The 24,590-nt window shown below is 39.5% G+C and overlaps 1 protein-coding gene across 1 annotated transcript; it reads left to right on the top strand.

Annotated features, from left to right (window-relative positions):
- Positions 1–242: 242 nt before the first annotated feature.
- On the top strand, positions 243–24,590 carry LOC120725998 (inositol polyphosphate-5-phosphatase A-like). The gene is made up of 17 exons (XM_040019192.1): positions 243–1,354; positions 1,666–2,216; positions 11,829–11,870; positions 12,681–12,781; positions 13,060–13,147; positions 16,952–17,015; positions 17,556–17,659; positions 17,893–17,945; positions 19,120–19,239; positions 19,416–19,500; positions 19,600–19,695; positions 19,787–19,861; positions 20,157–20,230; positions 20,321–20,432; positions 21,455–21,523; positions 21,603–21,659; positions 22,756–24,590. The coding sequence occupies exons 2-16, from the start codon at positions 2,157–2,159 to the stop codon at positions 21,645–21,647; spliced, it is 1,188 nt and encodes a 395-aa protein (XP_039875126.1). The 5' UTR covers positions 243–1,354; positions 1,666–2,156; the 3' UTR covers positions 21,648–21,659; positions 22,756–24,590.

The raw sequence follows: 24,590 nt of genomic DNA, 5'->3' as shown, positions 1-24,590 counted from the left end.
ATCTCATGGGTGTTGATTGATGGAAAGACGATAAACATCAGCTATTTCTGGGTCTAGACTTATGAAGATGATTGGCTCTACAAGGCCAATCAACCTATAATTTAATTATTCAGTTACTCTTACCAACTACATGGAGACATTATATTCAATTCATTTTTCATAGTTGACTATTTGCTTCCTCGTACCATTTGGTTGCCCTTTTTTACAGAATAAGAATTTATTGCAGTATTGCTATTTATGATAAAGTTTATATTGTTTACATTTTAATCGCTTGGGTAGAAACTAATCATTAGAACATGTGTGGCTACATTGTTTACGAATTCAAGCTCTTTCATACGGATGGAGAACTGAAAAGGGCAAAGGTTAAAGATACCTGTGAAGAAGAGCAGCAGAAGCTGTGCAGTAAAATGCTGGTTGGCACCAAGAGGACAGAATCGAATTTGAGATTATTGGAACTTGACAAAATGTGGAAAACTTGACAGTTCAGTTTTATTTATAAATCACCACAACAGTCGCCTCAAAACACTTTACATTGTGCCCCCTTAAAAAGAAGAACTTGGTGTCAGTGGGAATGAAAACCCCCCTTTTAACAGGAAGAAACCTCTAGCAGGACCAGGCTTAGGGAAGGACAGCCATCTGCCATGAGGGGAGGAAGACAGGACAAAGACGCACTGTGGAAGTGAGACAGAGATGAACAATAACCACAAGGTCTGAAAACTTTCATACTGCACTGCCTCATCCAAGAATCCATGGCTGCAATAAACCACTTCTTCCTCCTTTCAGTGAGGCGTCCTTCCAAACCATTTGATTGCAATAGCTTCAAGTGGATTCGTTGATGCGGGTAAATAAAGCACACGGTGCTTGGAGGAGGAGGAAAAAGAGGAAGCAGACAGCGGCTTTCGATTGTGTAACCCATGCCTTGGTTGAGCAGCTCACTAACAACATTAAGGAGTGCCAGAGTCCAACCCTGCCACATGGCACACATCCATCGACTCCAAATAAGTCTTTTATAGCTTCTGGCTCCACTGGAAACTAAGGATGGGGAAATGTTGTTATGCTGCTGTGGTGATGAAAAGATACTGGAGAAGGCGGGTTTTCTAAAGAAAAATGACTAAAGTGGAAGTCATGCATCTGTTGGCACAGGACTGCACATTACAGTGTAGTTAATGGTGATAGCAGCAGGGTAAAATCACTGATTATACAGCTAAGGGGAAATGAGATTAAGGCAAGATGTACCTGTTATATAATTTGATTGTGCGCTGAAGAAAAGCAACCTGCCCCAAGTGAAAAGAAGTGCTACACAGGGAGAAGATCACTAACTTCCTGTTTTGTGTCTTTAGACAACGAGACTGTGGTACGCTGATTTGCGAGTTTAAAATCCTTTCAGGTCTTTTTTTTCAACAACAAAAACTTTATGTGGTCTATAAATTACATGTTAGGTTATAACACCTCACAAAGCATTGTTGTAATAATGTAATGCTTAGTGTGGTTCAGGAGTGGTTGCGGTAAAAGCTAGCTGTTTTGTACAGCAAGTCATGTATGTATGTATGTATGTAAAGGTTTCTGTGACATTCAAATGCTGTGAGATTACCTCCAGGTGATTTTATTATTGAGTGCTGGTTGGCTTATCACTGATAAACTTGTATTGTATTTTATTGAATACAGCAAACCAGCAGCGATCGGAGCAAATGGGCGGAGCGCCAGGAGTTCATAACGCAACACCGCCCGCTTGCAGAAGGCTCTCCGAGGGTTTGTCAGCAACAGATGCCCAGTCCAGGCAGCTTAAGAAGCCCTTAAGAACCTACTAGTCCAATTAATCCCGAGGAGGCGGAAATCCACACGTCTGAACGGGCAGTTACACAAACTTGTTACTTGCTCCCTGACTCCACGACGATGATGAAGACGAGCGCCTCTCTGCAGGCGTACGTTAACCGTGCGACACCGAAGCCCGCTATCAGCAAACGATTTGGACCAGAAGCGGGAAGGCGTCCGTGAGGGATAGCTGCTAGTCGCGACTCAGATTCTCTCTCAGACACTCACACACATTATAAGCCTCGGTAAGCTCCTGCAGAGTTGATCGCAGGCCTGCATGAGCATCACTGGCGACGCTGCTGCTGCTACTACGGAGTTTCCTCGGGACTGCTCGCGTCGTTAACATGGAAACGTTCACCGGTGTGCTGCTTGTCACCGCAAACGTCGGCTCACTCTTTGACAATGTAAGTAGAACCGCATCACAATTAAAGTCACACCATACTTAAGGTACAGTCAGAGGATTATATAAACGCTAATAGGCTTAAGTAAGCCGGTAGGAGGGTGTAGGGTAGGAGGCAAGTTTTTTTTTTTTTTTTTTTTTTTTTTTTTTTAAATATTGAATCGGCTACATTGCTAGCTTACATCATAGGTATAAGGATGTAAGCAGTGAGCTGAGCTCTTCTGGTGCTTTATGTTTTTTTTGTTCGTTGTTGGGGCTTTTCGGTAATTGACGTACATTTGCCTCGTAATGCGACGCTTTCAAGTTACCAAGCAATGTTTCCTTGTCAGCTGTCAGCAGCAGATGCTGTTAATTAAAAGGAAACAGTCAAAGTTGACTCATAATTAGACAAGCTACCCGTTGGACGCGTCACGTGCCAGACTGGAACAAGTGGCTGCAGCTCAGGTGGTAGAGCAGGTCACCTACAAATCGTGAAAGGTGGTGGTTCAATTCCAGTCTGCATGCCAAGCATCCTTGGCAAGACGCTAACCTCAATTTGCTCTCCGATACATCCATCGGGGTGTGAATTTTAGATAGAAAGAGCGTGCTTTTCTTAATGAGGGAAGCTACTTTGAGTGCTCAGATAAAGTAGTTATATCTACCAGTCCTATAAGAACCAGTCCTTTTACCGTTTACCAAATCCTTCTGAACCTGTCTGCAACACCCAGACATGAACAATAACAACACACAGGTCAAATAAATGTTGTCATTCAGAAGTGGGGGTTTTTTTTTCGTTTACAGTTATGCTTGCAATTAAATTATACATTCATACTGATAATAAATAGTGAATAGACCTCTTTAACCCTCGCCATGTTGACATGAAGTAACAAATTGCCCTTTTCCTATAAAAAATAAAATAAACAACAAAAGTGCAGTGTAAACAGGTGAACGAGAAAAAACAAAAACACCACCACCAACACAATACCGTGCAATTTACATGGTGGAAAACTTTGTAAACTTTTGATGCTGTTTGATAATGATCAGCTCAGCATCTGTGCACACACATGTACAAACCTAATGATCTCCATACACACAGATGCATACACAATGCAGTGCACAATTCACAGAACAAAACATCAAGTTGCATTGAGTGTTGGGCATAACTCTTTCCAAAGTAAACTAAGGTCAGCAAAGGTTTAATAGAGGATTGCAGGTTACATAAAGTTTATAACAGATTTAGTGCAGAAGTTGATTTATTGCCAAGGATGTTGGCATCCTGTCAGTCTGCAAAGGTAGCTGTGCCTTTGCAGGAGTCCTCCAGATCCTCTATGAGGGTAATGAAGTTGCTGCCTCTCAGATTGCAACCATACTATTTCTCATCAATCCCAGGTGTAAAATCAGTGCTTATGATGTCACTACTGGGAAAGTGTGTTTGTTTTGTATTCAGTAGTCAGTTTATAGCAGCCTTATAAAACTGCGGAGATTTAGAGCGCCATGGTAGCTCTATGAGTCTGTAACAGCCCAGTCTCACTTTTTTGCATGTGTCCAAAAACATACAGTAAAACTAACTTTTTAAACACAAGATTAAATAATTTAAACTGTAATTTAACTGTCCCAACGGGTTCCAGCTCTTTCTCTGTTTTACCTCAGCTTTGCTTAACTTTCAGGGAGGAGAGCTCTTAGACTCATGGAAATTTGGCTCAGGACCCGTTTCCGGTTGCCAGACCTTGCTCCAATGAAAACATGTCAGGTCCCATTGTGGGAGATATGTAAACAGATGAATATCTTCCGCGGTGGACTTGAACTTTTCCACTTACTTAAGTTAAGCCCTCTCATTTCTATAAACAAACATTCCTAAATTATTCACCCAACTTTTGGGTGAGAGCAGGACCTGCAGCACAAGACAGAGTAAATCCTTTTCCTTTGCAGTTCTGGGCTGGCTGAGTATCCTGTTAGAGCAGCTCAGCATATGAGACATTAAACTCTCACCGATATTTACTGCCATCTTGGCTACCATGTTTATTACTGAGCTTGTGTAATGACTAAATATATACTTATTTATATATTTTCCCTTGTATAAAAACAAATGCCTTCATTTTCAGTCATTCCCAGCTGACATAGGACGGGATGTGGTCACCACTCTGTGACAAGACCAATCAACTTAATCAGCCTGTTTAATTCAATCAATCAACCAATCAATCAATTAATCAAAATTTATTTCTATAGCACATTTAAAAAGACCACAGCTTCACACAAGTGCTGCAGTGCAGATTACAACAATAGACAAAGAAAAGAGTTTAATTTCTACTATGCCTGCTGTCTGACAGTTTGCTTATTGCTCTGGTCAGAAAGAAAAAATAAAGTGTCCAACTGGTTGTTGTAAGTTTGCCTCATCCAGTTTTTAACGTTGTCATGTCTATAGAAAGTATAAATTAAAAGTATGTCAACTAAATGCAAATGTATTACAGCTGGTGGACAGAGTGTTTGGAGCAAGGCTGACGTGAGAGGAGTCCTATCGGTCACAATGGCTGAGTCGCTGTTATCCCTGGCATGCAAATGCACTATGCAAAGTCATTTCTCAGGTGCTAGGAAAAAAAATAGCCTTGCAGGAGACTGCATATTACTCTGCACCTACTCTGGGCTGTAAATCCAGTAGTGTCACTGTAAGAAAGTACATGATCAAAGTTGGTATCAATTGATGAACTACAAGACTGAAGATTGTGGCAAAAGAAACAACTGTTTTACCTGGTAGTACCAGCTACTAGCTATACAAGTTAACAAAACATGACCTTAAACAGCAACAACAAAATCATGGGATGAAAACAGAATTTTATTTGATGAGATGGGTGGATCAGTATTGTCAGGGTACAGCACCTCACATGTAGCATCTAAAATATCTGCCTGCTTTTCTAAACCTGGAAGCACTGAACCTGTTTGGCTTCTTTAGCTGTGTATAAGGCTTATCTGCTGACTTTTTTGAGTAACATTTTACTATTAAACCTGAATATCAACTGTCTATGAAAAAAGACACAGACCTTCATAGATGACAAGCTGATGTTGGCTGGACTGCAACAGGTGCAGCTGTACTTGTACATGGCACAGGATAATGTTTCCAGGAAATCCCTAATGTTTATGTTAACCTGCTCAGAGTTTGAGATGACTTCCTGACTTCCATTTGAGCTGATTATCCATTAGCTGATATGGCAGTGCAATTTTAAATACAGAAGCTTTTCTTTGTTTTGCATTTCTACTTCTGTCCTTATGTCCCTTCTGTTGGGCAGCATAAATGAGCAAAAATACATCATTATTTGATCATCATTTATGGACTCCATGTAAGAATTTGGTGGAATATTTGAAGTTGCAAGTTATGTAACTCTTAAGCATTAAAAATAAATTGACCATTTCTGTCACATTTACTAGTCACTTTTTTTTTTTTTTTTACTTCAATTTGCACTTGTAGCTCTGTGCATGTTTCCATGCATTTCTCTGTAGGGGACTTCTGTTGTCCCCTAGAAAGATTGTCCATATATCTTTCTTTCTTTCACTCAGTATCATATTTGATCAATAATCGCAATCTTTTGGGCATAATTGTTTTTTCATAGGACGATGAAATGAGCATTTGCAACATTAAGTCAATGGGTTTAAAAAAAACATATAACACACACCTTATATGCTAGATAGATCAGGCCATGGACTGTACGACTAATCTGGCACATGAAATATAAACTATTGTGAACCAAATGCCCTGTTAGAGTCATACATAGCAGTAAAATAAAGAAAAAATAATTGTATAAAAATAAATAATTAGTTTATTCCAACAGAGGTCTGTGACATTTTCTTGACTGCAAAATGTAAAGCAGTATATTTAAAATTAAGTGTACCCTTACTGCTTCCATAGCAATTAAGTAGGGAAGTAGCTGCCAGGTGCTGCTAACTAAATGAACTTGATTAACTGATCATCAGCAAGTGTGAGCACCTTTATAAAAGAAGATGTTCTGGCATATGTTAACAAAGACAGAAAGACACAAGCCATAATCTTGAAATGAAATGCAATGAAATTGCAAATAAAAACCTAAGATTCTTAGGTTTCAGATTCTACAAGCCTCAGTTAGAATGTTAAATGTTAAAATTCATGACAGTACAATTAAAAAAAGACTGAACAAGTATGGTTTGTTTGTGTTGCCAGGAGAAAACCTCTCTGACAAAAACATGGCAGCACAACTTTGGTTTACAAATTTGCATCTCATCAAACCACAAGATTTCTCAACCAATGTCCTTAAGAAAGACCAGACCAAAATGAAGATGTTTCGCCATCCACAGCTCCGCATTTGACAAAAAACAAACACAGCGTATCGGCAAAGACCTCATACAAGTTGTCATGCACGGCGGTGGAGGGATGATGATTTGGGATTCTTTTGCAGCCAGAGGTCGTTGGGGGACTTGCAGTGATTGAGCAATGAACTCTACTGTATGCAAAAGTATTCTACAGTCAAATGTGAGGCCATCTGTCTGACAGCCCAGATTGGGTCATGCTGCAGGGGAATGATACGGTGGCCCTGAGAGGCCAAACGGAATGCAACTTCAGAAAACACTTGCAAAAAGAAAAATGCTGCAAAAAGAAAAACACCTGCAAAAAGAAAAACACCTGCAAAAAGAAAAACGCTGCAAAAGCACACAAAACACAACGGAAATGTTTCTGGGGAGACAATAACCCGACTGTGTCACTACCCGATCCGTACCGGAAACCCGATCGGTACCCCGCATGCGCGAAAGGTGTCTACTTCCGGTCGAAGCGTTTTATGATAGTTACGGGTCAGAGTATCTGTTAAGATGTTAAGAATAACAAGTATCTCTTAAAATGTTTCCAATAATGAAACATTTCAGTATAATGTAGACAAAAACGAAAAAAAACTGTGCACAGTCGGACCGTACAAATCGGGTCTACCCGATCCGTACCGCACATGTGCAGGGGTTTTCTTCTTCTGTTCGTTTAATGGCAGTTTACTCCCCAGTGTACGAGGATACTGCCACCTGCTCACCGAGCGAATGAACCCTATTGTAAACTGAATTAGCGTCATTACAAACGTGTGTTAAATTTGATTTAGTGATAGTTGAGTGTGTTTATGCTTGTCTGTGTGGAGAGGATTGATTGGAATAATGATGATGATGTCCGCTATCACTGTCAATTGTCAGTAAACACTTCATCTGGCTCATGAATCTTTACATGACACATTACAAAGTCTGTATTATTAACTCTGTAATTAGGCGCCATTCTTCTTATTTTACGGCGCTGTTGTTCAATCGGGGAATGCTCTCCCGAAAAGCATGAATTTGTTTGTATACGGATTATCCATTGTTTAAATGTCGCGGTAGTCGAAAAGGAGGCAGAGCTGTTGAGAAATGCTAGGTGCTAACTGGACGCTAACCGTATCATTCAAATATATTGAATGTCGCAATGTTGGCAAAGAGAGGAAGTGACGTAAGATTTGCGCATGCGGGGTACCGATCGGGTTTCTGGTACGGATCGGGTAGCGACAGGCTGTATCCCAATTCAGGGTCTGCAGCCTTAGTACGCAGCCTTAACGGTCCTCAAGGGCCACATAAATAAATAAATAAATACATTTTTATTTATATAGCACCTTTCAAGACAGATTCACAAAGTGCTGCACATAAGATTACAAGTCATAAAAATATTTAAAAAGAGAAAATAAAACAGGCATAAAATACGTACTCAAAGACCGCTGAGGCCGGAAGTGCGAGGCTTGTAGGCTTGTGAAATGGGACGGTCTAATCTCTGTCGCGCTGCCCAGGTTGCCTAGCAACCATGATACTAACAGCTGGAAACGTTTCATACAGCTTTGTTTGACAGAAATGAAGGAGAACATATTTTGTACATTTGTTTCTACATGAGCTCTTTGTGATTTGATAAGTATCTGAGGCTGAGATCACAGGACAGTATAACATGATCGTTGGGCTTCATTTCTGTACTGAACAGTCATTTTAAGATTAACTAGTAAATAACAATTAGCTAATGTTGTTCATGAGACTAAAGTCATCTCACTTTGGTAATGTAAATATAATATGGCCAATATTATAGTTATTATATTAATCATTATTAGTTATTACAGCAGTGAGTTTGAACTCCGTGTCAAATACTGAGCTTCAGTAAAGATTCAAGTTGCATTTATTTATATTTCCTATCACCTTAAATCTTCTCTCAAAGACAAGTATCTTTGACAGTGTATCTATAGATGTATTATATATAAGAGACAAATATTGTTCTTTTAATATGTTGGCATTACTAAATTTGTCTCAATGCTTACATATATGTGTAAAAAGAAAATGTACGAGCTGTGATAACTGTTTCTGATAGAATGAAGAGTTGACTGATATATTAAATATTTCTTTATTGGGTGAGAAAATCATACCATGTCATAACTGCTTTAAGTCATACAGAATAGATATCAGAGCCTTAAACAGGCTGACTTCTGCTAAATGGGTCAAACTGGGCAGAAAGTATACAAACACATAACATCCTTATAGAATATGATGTAACACTATAGATCAACTTACCTCAGAATATATAAAGCATATAAACAATTACAGCAATATGATGCAACAAACACAGCAGTGCTACTAATCCAAAATACTCAAAGCTTCATAGAACTGAAACAAGCATTTATTTTTAGGTCCATTATGCTGCTGATACATACTTTAAGTTTCTGGACATTAAACTTGTTGCTGCCTTTCATAGTGTGTAACTTGAAGGCCCTGAATACTTTCTCCCACACTGAAAACACTGGGATGATAAAATTATTTGAACATTACCTAATACAGCGGTCCCCAACCCCCGGGCCTCGGACCGGTACCGGTCCGTGAGTACCGGGCCGCGAGAGTTGAGGCTCAGGTGTGAAATGTATAGTTTTCAGGGTTTTTATCGGTTTTGAGCGTTATTTTGTTATCGTTTTTATCGTTAACTCGGTTTTCCTGGGTCTTTTCACGTGTGTTATGAATAAATCTTCTTTTTTACGGTACCGGTACTAGTTTTATTTTGTTGTATTTATCCGCGACACCTTAAAGGCCGGCCCGTGAAAATATTATCGGGCATGAACCGGTCCGTGGCGCGAAAAAGGTTGGGGACCGCTGACCTAATAAGACTGATTCAGGACAGGCAATTAGTTATTCTAAACTTTTCTAGCAGTCCTTCACAAACAGGGAACAGTCTGTCTATTCTCTCCATCTGTCAGCTGCTGCTGGCTCTTCCTCCTCTTCCTCACACACTGCTGAGTTTGTCCTGGTGGATCATCAGGGGTGCAAAGCCTCACAGATGATGTGCAGCAGTGGGTCCCTCAGTCTGTCCTCACTCTGGACACTTGCAGTTATTACACATGGAAATCAAATGTGTGATAAGCTGCAGGATTCAAACACAAGTGTAACTTATAAATACATGTCGGGCGACCGTGGCTCAGAGGGTTGGGAATCGCATCTGTAACCAGAAGGTTGCCGGTTTGATCCCTGGGCTCTCTGTCCTGGTCGTTGTGTCCTTGGGCAAGACACTTTACCCTACTTGCCTACTGGTGTTGGCCAGAGGGGCCGATGGCGCGATATGGCAGCCTCGCTTCTGTCAGTCTGCCCCAGGGCAGCTGTGGCTACAACTGTAGCTGCCTCCACCAGTGTGTGAATGTGAGAGTGAATGAATAGTGGTATTGTAAAGCACTTTGGGTGCCTTGAAAAGCGTTATATAAATCCAATCCATTATTATGTTCATACTTTTATTCCACAATCAGAGAGAAAGAAACAGAGAGAGAGTGCAGGACAGACAGACAGGTGACAGTCTCAGGTGTATACACTGCTACAAAACAGCACAAGAGAAGGAGGATTTAGTGTTTGTGTTATTACGAAACAAGAAGAGTTCCCAGATGGTACAGTGGACACATGTGTGACTCCTGTGATTAAAGCATCTTTCTTTCAGCTTAATGAGTGAACCGTCAGCTCGTTCAAACACATGTTAAAGTCCGTTTGGCGCGACACCACCGAACAGAGGCAGTAATATAACATAGCTAACATTAACAGTGCAGTGAATCGTGCTTGTGCCGTGATATTCAGGACTGCAAACCGAGCAGCATCACTGACTTTCAGCCTGTTGTGTTTGTGGATATATGACTGACTTTAATTATCCACAAAATCATCAGATTCTCTGTAAGATTAAGGTTGACTATCGAACGGCGTATGAAGGCTTTAAAACAAAGTAAACGCTGAAAGTACAAACATCGCTAATGTCACATAACTTTGCTGGCTGGTGGCCAACAGTAATGTTTTAATGTTCCTCATTATTAAACATTTGCACATAAATAAGTGACATAATATTCAGAACTTACTTTTGAAAGTTTACTCTTTGGCCGCCCCGCTTCCACTTCTTTGAAGTGTCTCCCAGTCCCTGTGCACTTGTTAGCATGTTTTGGTTCGTGCAACTGGTCCGTCGGGTTATTGTCTCCCCAGAAACATTTCCGTTTTGTCTTGTGTGCTTTTGGAGCGTTTTTGTTTTTGCAGGTGTTTTTGTTTTTCTTGTTTTTTGCAGTGTTTTTCTTTTTGCAGGTGTTTTTCTTTTTGCAGCATTTTTCCTTTTGCAGCATTTTTCTTTTTGCAAGTGTTTTCTGAAGATGCAGTCCGTTTGGCCTCTCAGGGCCACCGTAGAATGAGCCCAAGCAAAGCAGCAAATCTCCACAATGATGTGAGAGACTGATAAAGTCATAAAGATAATGATTACTTTAATTTACTCCTGCTAAATGTGCTCCTACAAGATGTCTACTTAGTTTCTCACACACTCGTTCTGCATTTTGCTTTAGTTTTTCACTAAATAATTACACAGTGTAATATGTAATGTGCAGTTGTTTATGAGGGATGGTATTTAAATAATTTTTGAACCTGCTAAGGGCCAGATGATCTATTTTTATTTTGTCCCAATAAATGTCAAAACTGAGAGAGAGTGTTATTTTATTTATTTTGTTATTATATTTTATTTTGACTGCAATATTTTTAGTCCTTTAGCTTTGAACATTTTAAATGGTTGAAGATTAGACTAACCCTGTTTCTTTAATTTGGTCTACTAATGATATAAAGCAACATTTAATATCTTTAAAACATATTAATTAGTGGGCATGGTAATCATGGAGCAATTCAAAAATAGATGATATCATACTTACATAATAATATCATAATATCATACATACATAATTGTCCACAATAATACTGTTATCATGGCACTGTGATAATTGAGACATTGCAATAGCAGTGATATATGATTATATCTGTGCAAGTGAGGGAGAAAATAACATTTAAAAGGAAAAAACATGAATTAAATATCTATTGTGTTGTCAGTGTTATGAGTTTCTTCTTCTTCACTGCAAATTGGTTAACCTCTGCTGCCTTTAGCCTCACGATCTCTGAAATTTAAATAGGGACATCATGTTTTCATAGATGATGAAAATGGGAAAGTAAATATTGTCCATTTTTGACACCTACAAATAAAAAACCTATGAAAAAAATTCTGATTTCCAGATGTACTGAAAAAATGTGTTGATCTGTGCCCAAATTATATATATATATATGTTTGTTTGTATGTTTTTACATTTCATAGGTCGGTGAAATTCAAAGTGAATGGTTAAAACAACTGTACAAGGTAAGCTTGAGCTTCTGCATGTTGCAATAATAATATTACAGATTTCAGAATGTGATATTTCATGTTTTTGGGGGGGTTTTTTGTGGGGAGTATGGCCATTTCTAGGAAGCGAAACCTGTGTTGGTTCTGTCCACTGTTCTATTATACAGTTGTAAATACTGATAACATATCTGCAGAAGGACTAACATTGATAGTCAGTAATAGTAAACCTTCACCTGGCCTCCATTCATAGATGTAGTGTTGAAATTCAAAAATCACAATTAAAAGACCAATCGAGACAAACTGAATGGTCATATATTTAAGATGTGCTGATTGATTTGCATTGCCCACACATTGGACATACTTTGTGTATCTTGTATTTCAAATTAAGAGTCTTCCCTAGAGAGAAATCTTTAATTTTTTAAACTGGATTATATTATGAAACATTTGCAGGAACATTCTGTGGAAAACGCTAATGTTTCGAAGAGGTTTTATGTTAAGAAATTACATCCTTCAAGCAGCGACATGTGAGGATGATGATGTATAGCAGATGAAGAGGGATAGGCAGTAAGAGATGTGAGAGACATATGGTTTCATGAAGTCAGTCTGATGTGGTTACATAGCTTTACGGAAGGAACTACAACTCAGCCGTGTGCATGCATGTGCGTCATCGGTGCAATCCAGTACTTAAACTGATAGCATTACCAGCCCTTCTCTAAAGGACAGTTGCCTTCATCCTGTAACAATCATTATTGACCTTCTACACCCCTCACTGCTCTTTAGTGTAAGCATGTACGTTGCACTGAGACTGTTTGCTTTGCTTTATAACAGACTATCCAGAGCTACAAGCCACAGTTCATTGCCCTGCACTTCCAGGAGGTTGGAGGAAAGGACTACATGTTAAACATGGGCCATGCAGAAAACTTCTTCTGGTAGGATTAATATGCTGATTATAATGCATTTCGCCATTTCCATTGATTCATTGTTGTCAATTAAACAGTTCCTTATAATGTGTCAAAAAAATGAAAACCATCTACGGTTTGATGTCATTCAAGAAGCGAGAACCAGTCAAGTCATTACATCTTTATTTAAAAACATAACATTAATTGATGGTTGTATAGTTGTAGTCAGAAGACTCTTAGATCGTTAGATATGTATACAAAGAAACCTCCAGTGCAGTGATCATACTTTTTTGCTCTGCTGTTACCAGGACCCTTGAGTCCAGTGAAGAAATGAAAGACTTTGACAGGTCTTGCATTTATGTGGACAACCAGTTCAAAGTAGAAGATAGCTTCACGGTAAGAAACACAAAAACGTCTCATACAGAGTAGTTGCTGTGTGTTTCCACTAGATGGAGTTCTCTTACATGTTAATGCACAATGATAACTGGATGCATTCAATGCACTCTGCTGGGGAAAATCAGACGTTTCTGAGAGTGACGCAACACAGTGAAGCAAAAAACGTGCTTACTGACTCCAGATTGCATTGCAATCTTTGATTTTATTTATTTTTTGCTGTGTTTTACTGGCATCTATTTAAAAGCGTGAGTGTAAACACAAAACATTATTTTAGTGTCTATGCTGCAATATGCAGAAAATAGGTTTAAATGTTAAAGACAGTTGCATATAATTGCATTTTTGCTTGATGCAATGTGCATGAAATTAAAGGATTAAAACAATCTTTAAAAGAGACTTTTTCATTTGATTCAATTTTACATGATGGATTATGCAGAAAAAATAGAATTAGGCTGAAAAGGTCTATTGTGTTATTACATATTCAGGTTGTGTGTCATGTTTTTTAAAAGTAACTAAGTAATAAAGTAACTAATTACTATTGAAAATAAGTAACCAGTAAAGTAACAGGATTGCTTTCTTGGACAAGTACTTAGTCATTATTAACTAATTACTATTTTCAAGTAACTTGACCAACACTGGTTGCCACAGACTGCCCAAACAGACTTTTCTGTGAGTCTAACTGTTATTCTGATCATCATGTTAAAGATCAGGACATTGCAAATAAAATCTGCTGAAATCTGAACATACTATAGTAGTACTTCCTAGCTGGAGTCAGTTTTCAGTTCACTGCAGAATGTTAGATGTGCAAAACAACAGCCTTGTGTAAGTGACATTGATCTCAAAGATGAAGCACAAAACAGCGCTAAAGCTGTTGCGCAATATGAGCACAGGGAGAGGAGGTGCTCTTAAAGACAGGTCTGTTAAATCTCATGCTGCTCCCGGCATTTCTTAATGTCATGAGCTGAATCCTTGGTCTTTTGTTGGAATGCTGTTCAGTCACAGATTAAGCCTCATCGTCCACACCTTTTATGAAAGACGTTTTCTGTATGCACCTTCTTTTTTATTGTCCTCATGTAATACAAACAAGTTTTTAATATCTTTCTTAGAAAGTAATGAAAATGATTTCTTAAAGTTCACAGTGGCTCTTAACTGGTTCAACAGTATTAGTTTCTTAGAAATTTTGCCCCTAGCTGGAAGTGCAAAAGTTGTGACTCACCCCTCATTTTTTTTATTTCACTTTCGAGGAACCAGACTTTCTTGTAATTTTTTAAAAGTTGTTTGAGCAATAGTTCTCCAGGTTTTCTGACGAGCTTTTAAAATTTTTCTTTAACCACTGGCTGCTTTTTTGCTTATTTTCAGGCCAGTCAGGGCAATGTTTTTGTTTTGTTTGTTTTGTTAAGCTTCTTAACACTGGCCTATGAATCATTCAAGATTTTAAAAAGCCATGAAATTCAAGGGATAAGCCCGTGTTATGGACAGCTTAGCAAAGAACCAGTTTTAAATTGTAACTTTAGGCACTTTGTTACTAGCAGCCTGTTGCAATCATACTATTTGTTTCTATTTTTGTATCAACAAGTTGAGTCCGAAAAAGCTATGAGCCAAAAACATGTCTCGGCATACTTTGTAGAGAGGAAACTGAAGAGTCAGGCAAAAAATCTATATACAGCAGAACAACAGCATCTGAAAGTCAAATCATTTAATGTTATTTATATAGCTCTAAATCACAACAAGAGTTGCCTCAAAGCCCATATATTGTAAGGTAAAGACCTTATCTTGCTTCAAATGGATATGTCAGTATGTACAGAGGTCAGGAGAGAAGAACAACAGTGAGTGTCTACTGCATCTGTAAACCAGGGGGAGGCTGGAACTGCATTTTGGCCAGTGGTATTGGGCAGATTTTGGGCTTCTGCATTACTGAAGCAGTGTGAGATCATCTTGACAGAGAGCAAAACAAAAGGCAGTCAACATCCAAAGAAGAGCTTTGAATGTCCTTCAAGAAGCCTGAAAAACTATTCCTGAAAACTACCTAAAAAAAAAAAAAAAAACACAAGAAAGCTTGTCTAAGAGAGTTCAGGCTGTACTGAAGAATAGAGGCGCTCACACCAAATATTCACTTTCAAGCTGTTTGAATTGTTCAACCTGTTTTTTCCATGCATGTTTGCACATTTTTCAATAAATCGCAGTGCCTTTTTCCCACTTTCTTAGCAAAACGGAAAGAAAGGACAGTCAGCTCAAGACTTTTGCACAGTAGAGTGTTTTTTAAAGTATTAACCCACACTCCTCCCAGGTGATACCCTCACGCTGAACATTTGACAGTAGGGGTCAATGGCTGCATCTGTAGACTGAAGGTGCGTGAAGTAAAAAAGGGGAAACTCAATGGCCAGGTGAGAGTAGAGACAGGCCAAAGTCAATACATTTAACTCTAGATTAAAACTATTGATCCCAGCCTATTTGTACACAATAAATAAAGTGTGTTGGGGGCAGAAGACAGCCGGGACTAAGTTTCCTCTGCACTTGAGTGTTTGCACCCCCCGCTGTTTGCCCTGGGAGGGTTGCAGCCACCCCACCCCACCTAATGCCTCATTCTCATTTCGTCGGTGCCACCTGCATTGATTTTCAATTTGTTTCCCCTTGGCTGCGATCATCAGTTATACGGCCATGAGAGAATTTGGGGAGGGGTGGTGGGTTCTCTTTTCAGAGGGGTTGCAGAAGCAGAGGGGGCAGACTTGCATGAATTCCCAGTACAAATGGTGTTTTGATAAAAAATCACTTGTAAGTCAATATTTTTTTATTAAACTGTGCACAAACCTGATTGATGAAGATAGGTGTTTGGCAGAGTATGTGGAGGAAAACGAGGAGGGAAATGTGCCTCTGTGTGCGCCGACGTGTGTGCACATACTTTACAGTATATAACATTGTTACTAATCTAGCATAAACAAAGCGAAAAGGGTTGGCCATCTCATGTTTTATGAATTGTTAGAGTACATTTCTAATGTCCCAATTTTGTGAAAAAAGTGCCAACATAACTTCAGTGGGATCTGACTTCCTTCCTGAGTCTACAAGCTGCTATACAAGTTAAGGACAATTTCAGACTCAGTTAAATAACTCATTGCTTAAATCTTCATTCAGACAAGTTGGTCACCAACTGCAGTTCGCAGACAAACACGGAGACATATCTAATTTTATTTATTGTGGACAACTTTGGCACTGAAGATAAATGAATTCTTCAGGGAGAAATTTCTCATGTAGCGGCTGGATTTGTGTGTGTGTGTGTGTGTGTTTGGGGGGTGTCTGTCACCGCGGTCTGTCACGCCCTGAGCCCTCTTGAGTGCCGGCTGATTTTTCTTCAGCTCCCAGTTTGCAGCAGCGGTGTTGGCAGACAGCGGGCTCACTGCTTAATACCTTTTAAATGGTTTTAATTTTCTGTCTTTATTGATTTCACGGGCCGCGATTAATCAGATCAGTGGAGCAGGCAGTTAGTACATTAAAAATTGTCAGCCCCACGTCAGGGATGATTGGGTACTGAAGTGTGCGTGTCTCAGAAGCAGCGCGTGGATGTGCTGTGCAGTTATACGTCCTCTTGGAAATACTTTATTACTTAAAGTTTGCCATCTCTTTGGAGAGTAACAATGCACTGTGTCATACATTCCCAATGCACAAAGCATACCATGTGTTCTTGCTTTCTTTGAAGAGGATCAATGAAACCAGAAGCCTCTGCAGAACGATTAAAAGTCCAGTTTCACTATGATTTTTTTGAAGTGGTTTACCTAAAACTGATTGTAACTGCTATATCTTTTCTATCCACAGGCTTTGGGGAGCATGTACTTCATCCACAAGACACTGAAAAATATACAACAGTATGACTTTCATGGTAAAAAAAACACAACGCTTACATGGATTTCCTATTTCATCATTCATCATGTTGTGCTAAATTTAGTTTATTTTCCAAACAACGTGTTGGAACGCACCAATGGTTATTACTCAATGCATTGTTTTGATAGAATCCTCCCTCCTTTGGTGCAGTCGGTTGTGCTGTTGCAAAATCCTTGTCGGTGTTTAATTGTTGGACATTTCTCTGGCAAACTGTGCTGGCAGTTTGAAGGCTACGTCTCCTATTTGCAAAGAACTCGAATTTAAAGTGGAGCGGCTATTTTGCTGTTGCATAGTCCAGTCACGTTAGATGTGAAAAAGCTCCTCAGAAAAGCTTATGGAAGGACCATAAACATCCCGAAGCTGCCACTCGCTGCGTGGCCCGAAACGATTGTTGTTCGCCGAACACAGTCTAATGGCCCGCTTATAGATTTGCTCATCGTGTATGCCCCTCTGATGAGGTTAACACCAGTTTATTGATTGCTGTTTGCATGTTTTCTCACTCTTTTACATGTCACCTCCTTGGCTCTGCCTCTCACAGTTAAGAATTTTAAAGCAGTGCTGGAAAAGAACAGGTATATGGGCTCTCTGGACAGGGTCACCACCGTGGAGAAAGAAAAATTCCCAAAGAATTTCTGGCCTGATGTGAGTATGTATGCATGACTGTGCATCTGGGTATGCCTGTCGGGAGGGGCAAACATGGGCCAAAGGAGATGTTGGGACAAATGAGTCTACTGGGGCTTTCGGGGGGCCGTCTGCCTGCTCTGACAGGGTGATGAGACAAATTATGTGCAAGAATCAATAATTATCAATTTAGCCCTTTAAAGACACAGCTCACTGCTGTTTAGTGACTCACTCCAGTTTTTCCTCTGTTGCAGTTCAAGTGGTCCAGAAAGGGCTTCATGAGGACCCGCTGGATTATACACAACCAGTACGTAACAAACACTCACCTTCACCGTGATGCACAGCAGGGTTGAACACACTTTCATGTGTGGCTGTTTGGTGACGTTTTTGGAAAAATACATTTACAATAAAAACACCCTTGGGAACAAATATGTAGCCTGTTTTTAAAAGATTGGAAAAGCAGCGTAAAAGATTGTTATGAGCCCAAAGTCCTTGACTGACTGTCAAAGTTAAATAAATAAAAAAATGTCCCATAGGTCAATGTTCAGATAAGACATCACATCAGAGGGCTGGGTATACATTTCACTGATAGGACCTAACCTTTGATAATAATTTAAAAAAAATGTTATTAAATCATATTTGGTATGTCCACATTGGCTTTGTCCATCTTTTACAGTATTTGGTATCAGCTCCTACAATATGGAACCATAACTGCTGGAGTTAAAGCAACTGTTTTCCACTATGTCATACTTGTTTTTAAAGCATGCTTCGGCATCCCTCAGTAAACTGAAGGTCAAATATTGTAGTTCCTTGAAGACAAGCAAATAAAATTTTACTCAGTAAACATCTAAGAGGACATTTAAAACCTACTTTGATCTATCAAAGCTGATATAAAACAAACAGTGAGGCTCACATTCAGCTCCTCCGATGACCTTGTGGTTTCTTATCATCCAGTTATTAATATCTTCTGAGTTTTGTTTTGACAAAAATGTCCTCTTTACTTCACTGGTTACACTCACAGAATATAAATAATTAATTTAATGCGGTGCTCTGTTGGGAGCTTAGACTCGGCATGTTATAGGATGGTGAGCAGGGTTTTAATTTCATAGTAGTAGTCAGTATTTGCTCTGCTGTGTTGTTACCTTGGGACTGGAACAACAGGAGCTCAAAATCTAATGTACCACAGCATCATACTGTGAGTCAACACAGCTCATTTGTGAGATGCTCATTAATTGCTTTCTGGTGACAGCCTAAGAAAAGGAGCCAGTGAACTGCACTTGTTTGTAGACTGAACATTAACCCAAGTGTGCTCATTGATAAGAAAGCTCCTGTAAATGACACCTTTTATTTCACACACAGACTCACATACACACCTATCTGATGTCAGGCTTTGGAGTTATCGGATTGTTTCCTGTTTTTTTCCCCTCCATCTGCCACAACTCACCTTCTTTTGCCTGTGTGTGTCGGGGGTGTTTTCACAGAGGTCTAGACCTGGTAAATGTCCACCTGTTCCATGATGCCTCTAACCTCATTGCCTGCAACTCCAGTCCTTCCATTTACTCAGCCAACCGCAATAACGCTCTCAGATATGTCATCAGCAGGTGAGACTAGCAGCTGCACGCTACTGTATGAAAACATAATCTTCAAAATCTGCTATCATGTAGCTCCTCTTATCCAGTGAATTAGCATTTTAACAGAATCAACACATACAAAGTACATTGGGATTAAGAATTAAAACCCTGTGTTATGGCTTAAGGTAGTATTTTTATTTTTCCAGGATATCAGACAGTCGGCAAACCGTGCTGCCTTTCTTTGTGTTTGGAGATTTCAACTTCCGTCTGGATACACTTAGTCTGGTCCAGGTATGCAAGAGCATTCATTTTTCCCAAAGTTCAAGTGTTGCAATCGTGTACCAGTCTGTAATTTTGACATAAACCCTCTCGTTTGTGTTTTTTGACCAGGATTTGTCCACTGCTGCCGATGTGCAGATGGTGAAGAAGGACAGCAGTAACGAAGTGCAGAGAATCATATATGAAGAAAAGGATAACGACCACCAGGTGATTGAAACGAGAGAATCTTGTTTACAAAAAGAAAAGCCAGAATTATCTGCTTCAAAAGTTACTTTCTCTGCCTCCTTTTCACCTCTAGGTTCTGCTTCGAATTGAGGAGAAGCTTTTCGCCTACCTGCACCAGGCGGTTTTCAGAGAGGACAATGGCAGAGCAGTAAGAACACAATCTCACCTTTCACCCATAAAGATATCATCAGTTGCACTACTGAGAAACTCAAGGGAAACTTAGTTTGACCTGTCTTCGGAGATTTTAGATTAGATTAGATTTTAGATTCCATCAGCAGGAATACTTCAAAGAAATGACAGCACAGTAAACACAAAAAGGGAGAAACATTAGTAGCAGTAACCCAAATTATCCCCCATGTTAAATCTGCACTCATCAATCATGCTTGTTTTTCATGTGTTGACGTTTGTAGTCATTTGTAACCATAGTGGCTTCTTTCCCTCAGCTTTTGAAGTATGACAAAGAAGTTGCAGCCTTCCATGATGTTATTAGGGAAGAGGGCATCAAGTTTCCACCAAGGTACGACCTGTAACTCTGCTACTTGCTGCAAATTTCTGCCATTTACTTTTCATGCTTTAAGAATTTGTTCCCCTCTTGTCTTGTGCTCAGCTACCCATACAGTGAAGAGCATGCTAAACCAACCCAGTACATGAACACTCGCTGTCCTGCCTGGTGTGATCGTATCCTTATGTCACATACAGCCCAAGATTTAATCCACAGGGTGAGTCTTTGCACAATCACATCATTTCATCATGACAAACATGAACACAATTTGATATAATACGTGAGTTAGCATGACGTGTTAAGGAAGCACTTTGGCAAGCTAGCCAGCCAACATTTCTAGCCAATGTGTTTTAGCAGTAGCATTAGTTAGCAACATTTTAAGGTTAACCAATTATGCTGCATGACTCTGACTCTGGTTAGTTCGTAAACCTTTGCTGATAGTGACGGGTTAATTTATCAGCCAGAGCAGTTCTAGGGGTTTAAAAAAATTAGCTAGCATTATCTATTTAAGATAGTGTTTCGCTACAATATGTAGCTTGCAGTTTGTCTGTTTTTGCAGGAAAGCTAATGTTAGCTAACAGATGGTGATACCTGTGTTTGCAAAAAGACTTCTTTTCCTGTAGAAGTCTGTGAGCCAAAGTCTGTAAAAGGCCTCCTGAGTTTTTGGGATTGTTCTGGATCATATTTTGAAATTGAGGATTAACTTTGGTGTAAAACTACATCTTCATTGCATAAGAAGTTGTCAATCACAAGTCATTAGACAACGGGCTTCGCATACTTCTCTTTCTTGTCTTGTTTGTGATGGAGTCTGTGTTGTGTGGGAGATGGTCGTTAGTTGAAGTTAGTGGGCTCTGGTTCTAAAAAAATGTTGGCTGGTCTTACACACCGTTGGCACAGCATGCAAGCAGAGCATGGACGTCACTTTCTTCTGATTTTACTAGAAAATTAAGACTTTTACAAATAAATCAGCACACAGGATGTTAGAGGACACACAAATTTTTTAATACTACACGACACTTCACTCACACTGCCAATTTAAAAAAGTATTTACCTGGACACGGTTTTACATTCGTGCACACATACTGTATAACCTTTAATATGTAATGTGATGTAAATCTACTATGAACATAATCCAGCCCACACAAATGTGATACTCAACATTTAACTTAATATAATTTAAGAAGAATCTGTTTGTTATGTTTACATATAAATGATCTTCAAGGTCATTCTTCTTTTCAGAGAGACGATGGTGAGAAGAGTGTTGCTTACAACACAATGGGTCCTAATGTCTGTATGGGAGATCATAAGGTAACAGATTACATAAGCAGTGTGTTGTGCACAATCAGCCATGTGGACTGACTCTGATGTGTTTTGTTTTCTTCTGTAGCCTGTGTTCTTGTCCTTCTCACTGAAGACAAATGACCACATCTGATACTTCTAAATGGTAAGAAGTTTCACTGAGTGTGTGTGTGTGTGTGTGTGTGTGTGTGTGTGTGTGTGTGTGTGTGTGTGTGTGTGTTCTGTACTGCATGTGCAAGTGCAGCTGAGTCGATGTGGTAATTCCAGTGAATGGATTCAGTGTGAGAGAGTGAGCACAGTAATCTTTCTCTGGTCCCTGGAGAGCCATAACCCTACTGGCCCAGTGGAGTCGGGATATGAACTAAGAGTAATGCGTGCGGGACATAAGAGATCCTTTGTGCACATCGTAGTTGGAGTGCAGGCGATCTGCACTCTCGCTGATCTATGTCTATTGAATCCTCTTCGCTGTCACTGTGGCTACACATTAGGTGTAATGCTGGCCTGCTTTTCATTAATTACCACATGGATGGCTGGCTGGAGACACATTCATTGTGCGGGGCAGTATATTGGCATTTTTATGGCCATGATTTTGTTTTGCTGCCATTTCAATTTATTTTTTTAAGGAAGTACTGCCTTTTCATGATTGTCCTTCTTCAGAAAGCTTCAAAATGATGAGATCCACACAATGGGAGTGCTTGAAGAGGCTACAACCATCACCTTTTTTGTTTTTGACATTTCAAAGCATATGAAAGGTTTAGCCTACCGCTAGTACTTTGAGGCTACATTTTAGCTCTTGCAAGGTGTGCTTTTTATGTAACCGTTTACATTTCAAATGATACTAAAAATCATAGTTAATTTTACCTCATTGACCTGAGAAATGGCTTTTGCAGGACAGTCAGTCTTATGTACGCTAATTTAGACTTGATTTTCTTACAATAGCATTTAGATGTCTGAACCCACTGTGTCCTGTATTTGCACTGTAATCCACACTGGTTAAACAGTAGCTGAAGATCTGGTGGTGGAGCAGGTCGTCTGCTGGTCGGTAGATTGATCCCCGACTCCTCCAGTCCACATGCAGAAGTATCCTTGGAGGAGAATTGCTAAACCCCGAGTTGCCCCTGATGTAGCCACCAGAGTGTGTTAGCTGTGTGAATGTGTGCGTGCACAACAATGTGTGTGTGAACAACAATTAGAAAGGGTTTTCAGTGCTCATTTACAAAGTGTGTTTCTGTCTGCTGCAGGCTTGTAACCACAGCATCCTCAGAGGCTGATCAGTGTGATTGTTCTCCACTACAACCGTCCCATCAGCCACCAAAAATAAGCCGGCGTTTCACTCAGCCTCAGCTAAGCTCCCTGCCACACACTGCTGACCACAGCTCTTGTATCATGTAACCCAGATTTATCAAGACGTGTCAAGAGTTTTTGAGAGTTGTTCCTATTCACCGCTTCCTCTGGGATTTTTTTAAAAGTCCCCTCTACCCGAAACCTCGGAGTCACCAGGGATAATCCTGCAAATCCTACCTGCAGCTGCACATTCATGAGACACATCAAGAATTTTAAAAATCATTTTTAGCTCAATTGATTGTATTTCATGTTTTTTCAATGCCGTCCATTTTACAGGCAGTGTCGAAAATAACCAAACTTTGTATGAATGTCAATTTACTCATTTCTTACTGGCCCTAACTAAAGGCATTTTTAAATATTCTAAAACACCCAACTTAAGCAACAATTAACAAAAGATTCAGGAGAGTACTGGGTATATGATGAACCACACTTTGTGTAGTAGTGGTGTCTTGAAAAGGGAAATATCAAACCCTCGTGGTCATGTGTGCACGCTTTTAGTTAGTTTTTTATGCTCTATTTAGTACATGCATCTTTGCTTTGCCATCACCATAGCATTTTTTAAATGACGAGGGAAGCACAGCTGTCTTTGCTTCCAGGTGTCATGTGTGGATGATCTCCACTGATAAAACAGGATTTGTGACAGATTTCCTATTTTTTTCATACAGGTTGCTACTTCATACACATCAGCTCCAGCCATGACAGATTGGATTTTTAATAGTGGTGTTATGATGAAATGAAAGTAGACAGGCAAAAGAAAAAAAGGCCAGTAACATTTTAGCAGCAGTGGTGAGAGCTGAATGGATTACCGCAGCATCCAAAATGAACTTGTGTATCTCTCTTATTTCCCGAGCTGTATTATACACATTATACCAAGTGCTTTATTACCTTGACTTTGCATTTCTTCTCCGATTAATTTGAGCTGTCCTCCTCCAGTTTACTATGCAGGATGTCTGGTCAGACTTCACCCTGCTGCGGTCGGCGTCAGCTGTATTTCATTGCCAAAAAGAATCACGCTGTAGTTATGCTGTAGTGTTTACCTACAGCTGTAGTTAAGAAGAACGTCTGTTTTGATTACCTGGCATCAAATAAACTGAATTTAAAAAAAAAAAAAAAATCCTGTGCATAATCACACCTGTGTACCCACACTCAACAGAGGGGGCGCTGTTTGCTTTTGAATTATTGCATTTATCTTTGATCCTTGTCTCTTACTGCAGTACCAGTGTAGTAATATCATGTGTGAGTTAACAAGGCTTTGACAATTTTGACTAATGGATTCTGTTTAAAGTGTGTTTGTTGCTTTTTGGGTGTTTTATGGGAGAGCATTTTCCTATATTCATGCTTTTTGATGCCCAGATTCAGAACTTTGGCATGATGTTTGTAAAGTGTGACTGTAGCCTCATCGCAACAAGAAAGAGTAACGCAAATGTCTGTTTGTGATAAATGCTTTGTCACAGGAGTGGAGCTGGTTATAAACACTACATTTGTGATATTTCATTTTTGTAAATAAAGTATCACCCTTTGTTGCACTTTTGTTTTTTGTTTTTTGGGTTTACAATTAAGTCACGCCTCTTATGGGAAAGCAAAGGCTGTAAACTATGTAAATGACCTCATTTCCTGAGAGCAGTTAACCCTGACAGGGTATCTATTGTCTTATCTATCTGTATACCAAGTTACTTTCTTTATGACTTTAATGACTTATAAAAATATTATAAATAAACTATATTCTCACTTA

The sequence above is a fragment of the Simochromis diagramma genome, unplaced genomic scaffold (assembly GCF_900408965.1).
Source record: "Simochromis diagramma unplaced genomic scaffold, fSimDia1.1 OVJJ01000822.1, whole genome shotgun sequence".
Lineage (NCBI taxonomy): Eukaryota > Metazoa > Chordata > Actinopteri > Cichliformes > Cichlidae > Simochromis > Simochromis diagramma.
This window is presented reverse-complemented; position numbering and strand designations above follow the sequence as displayed.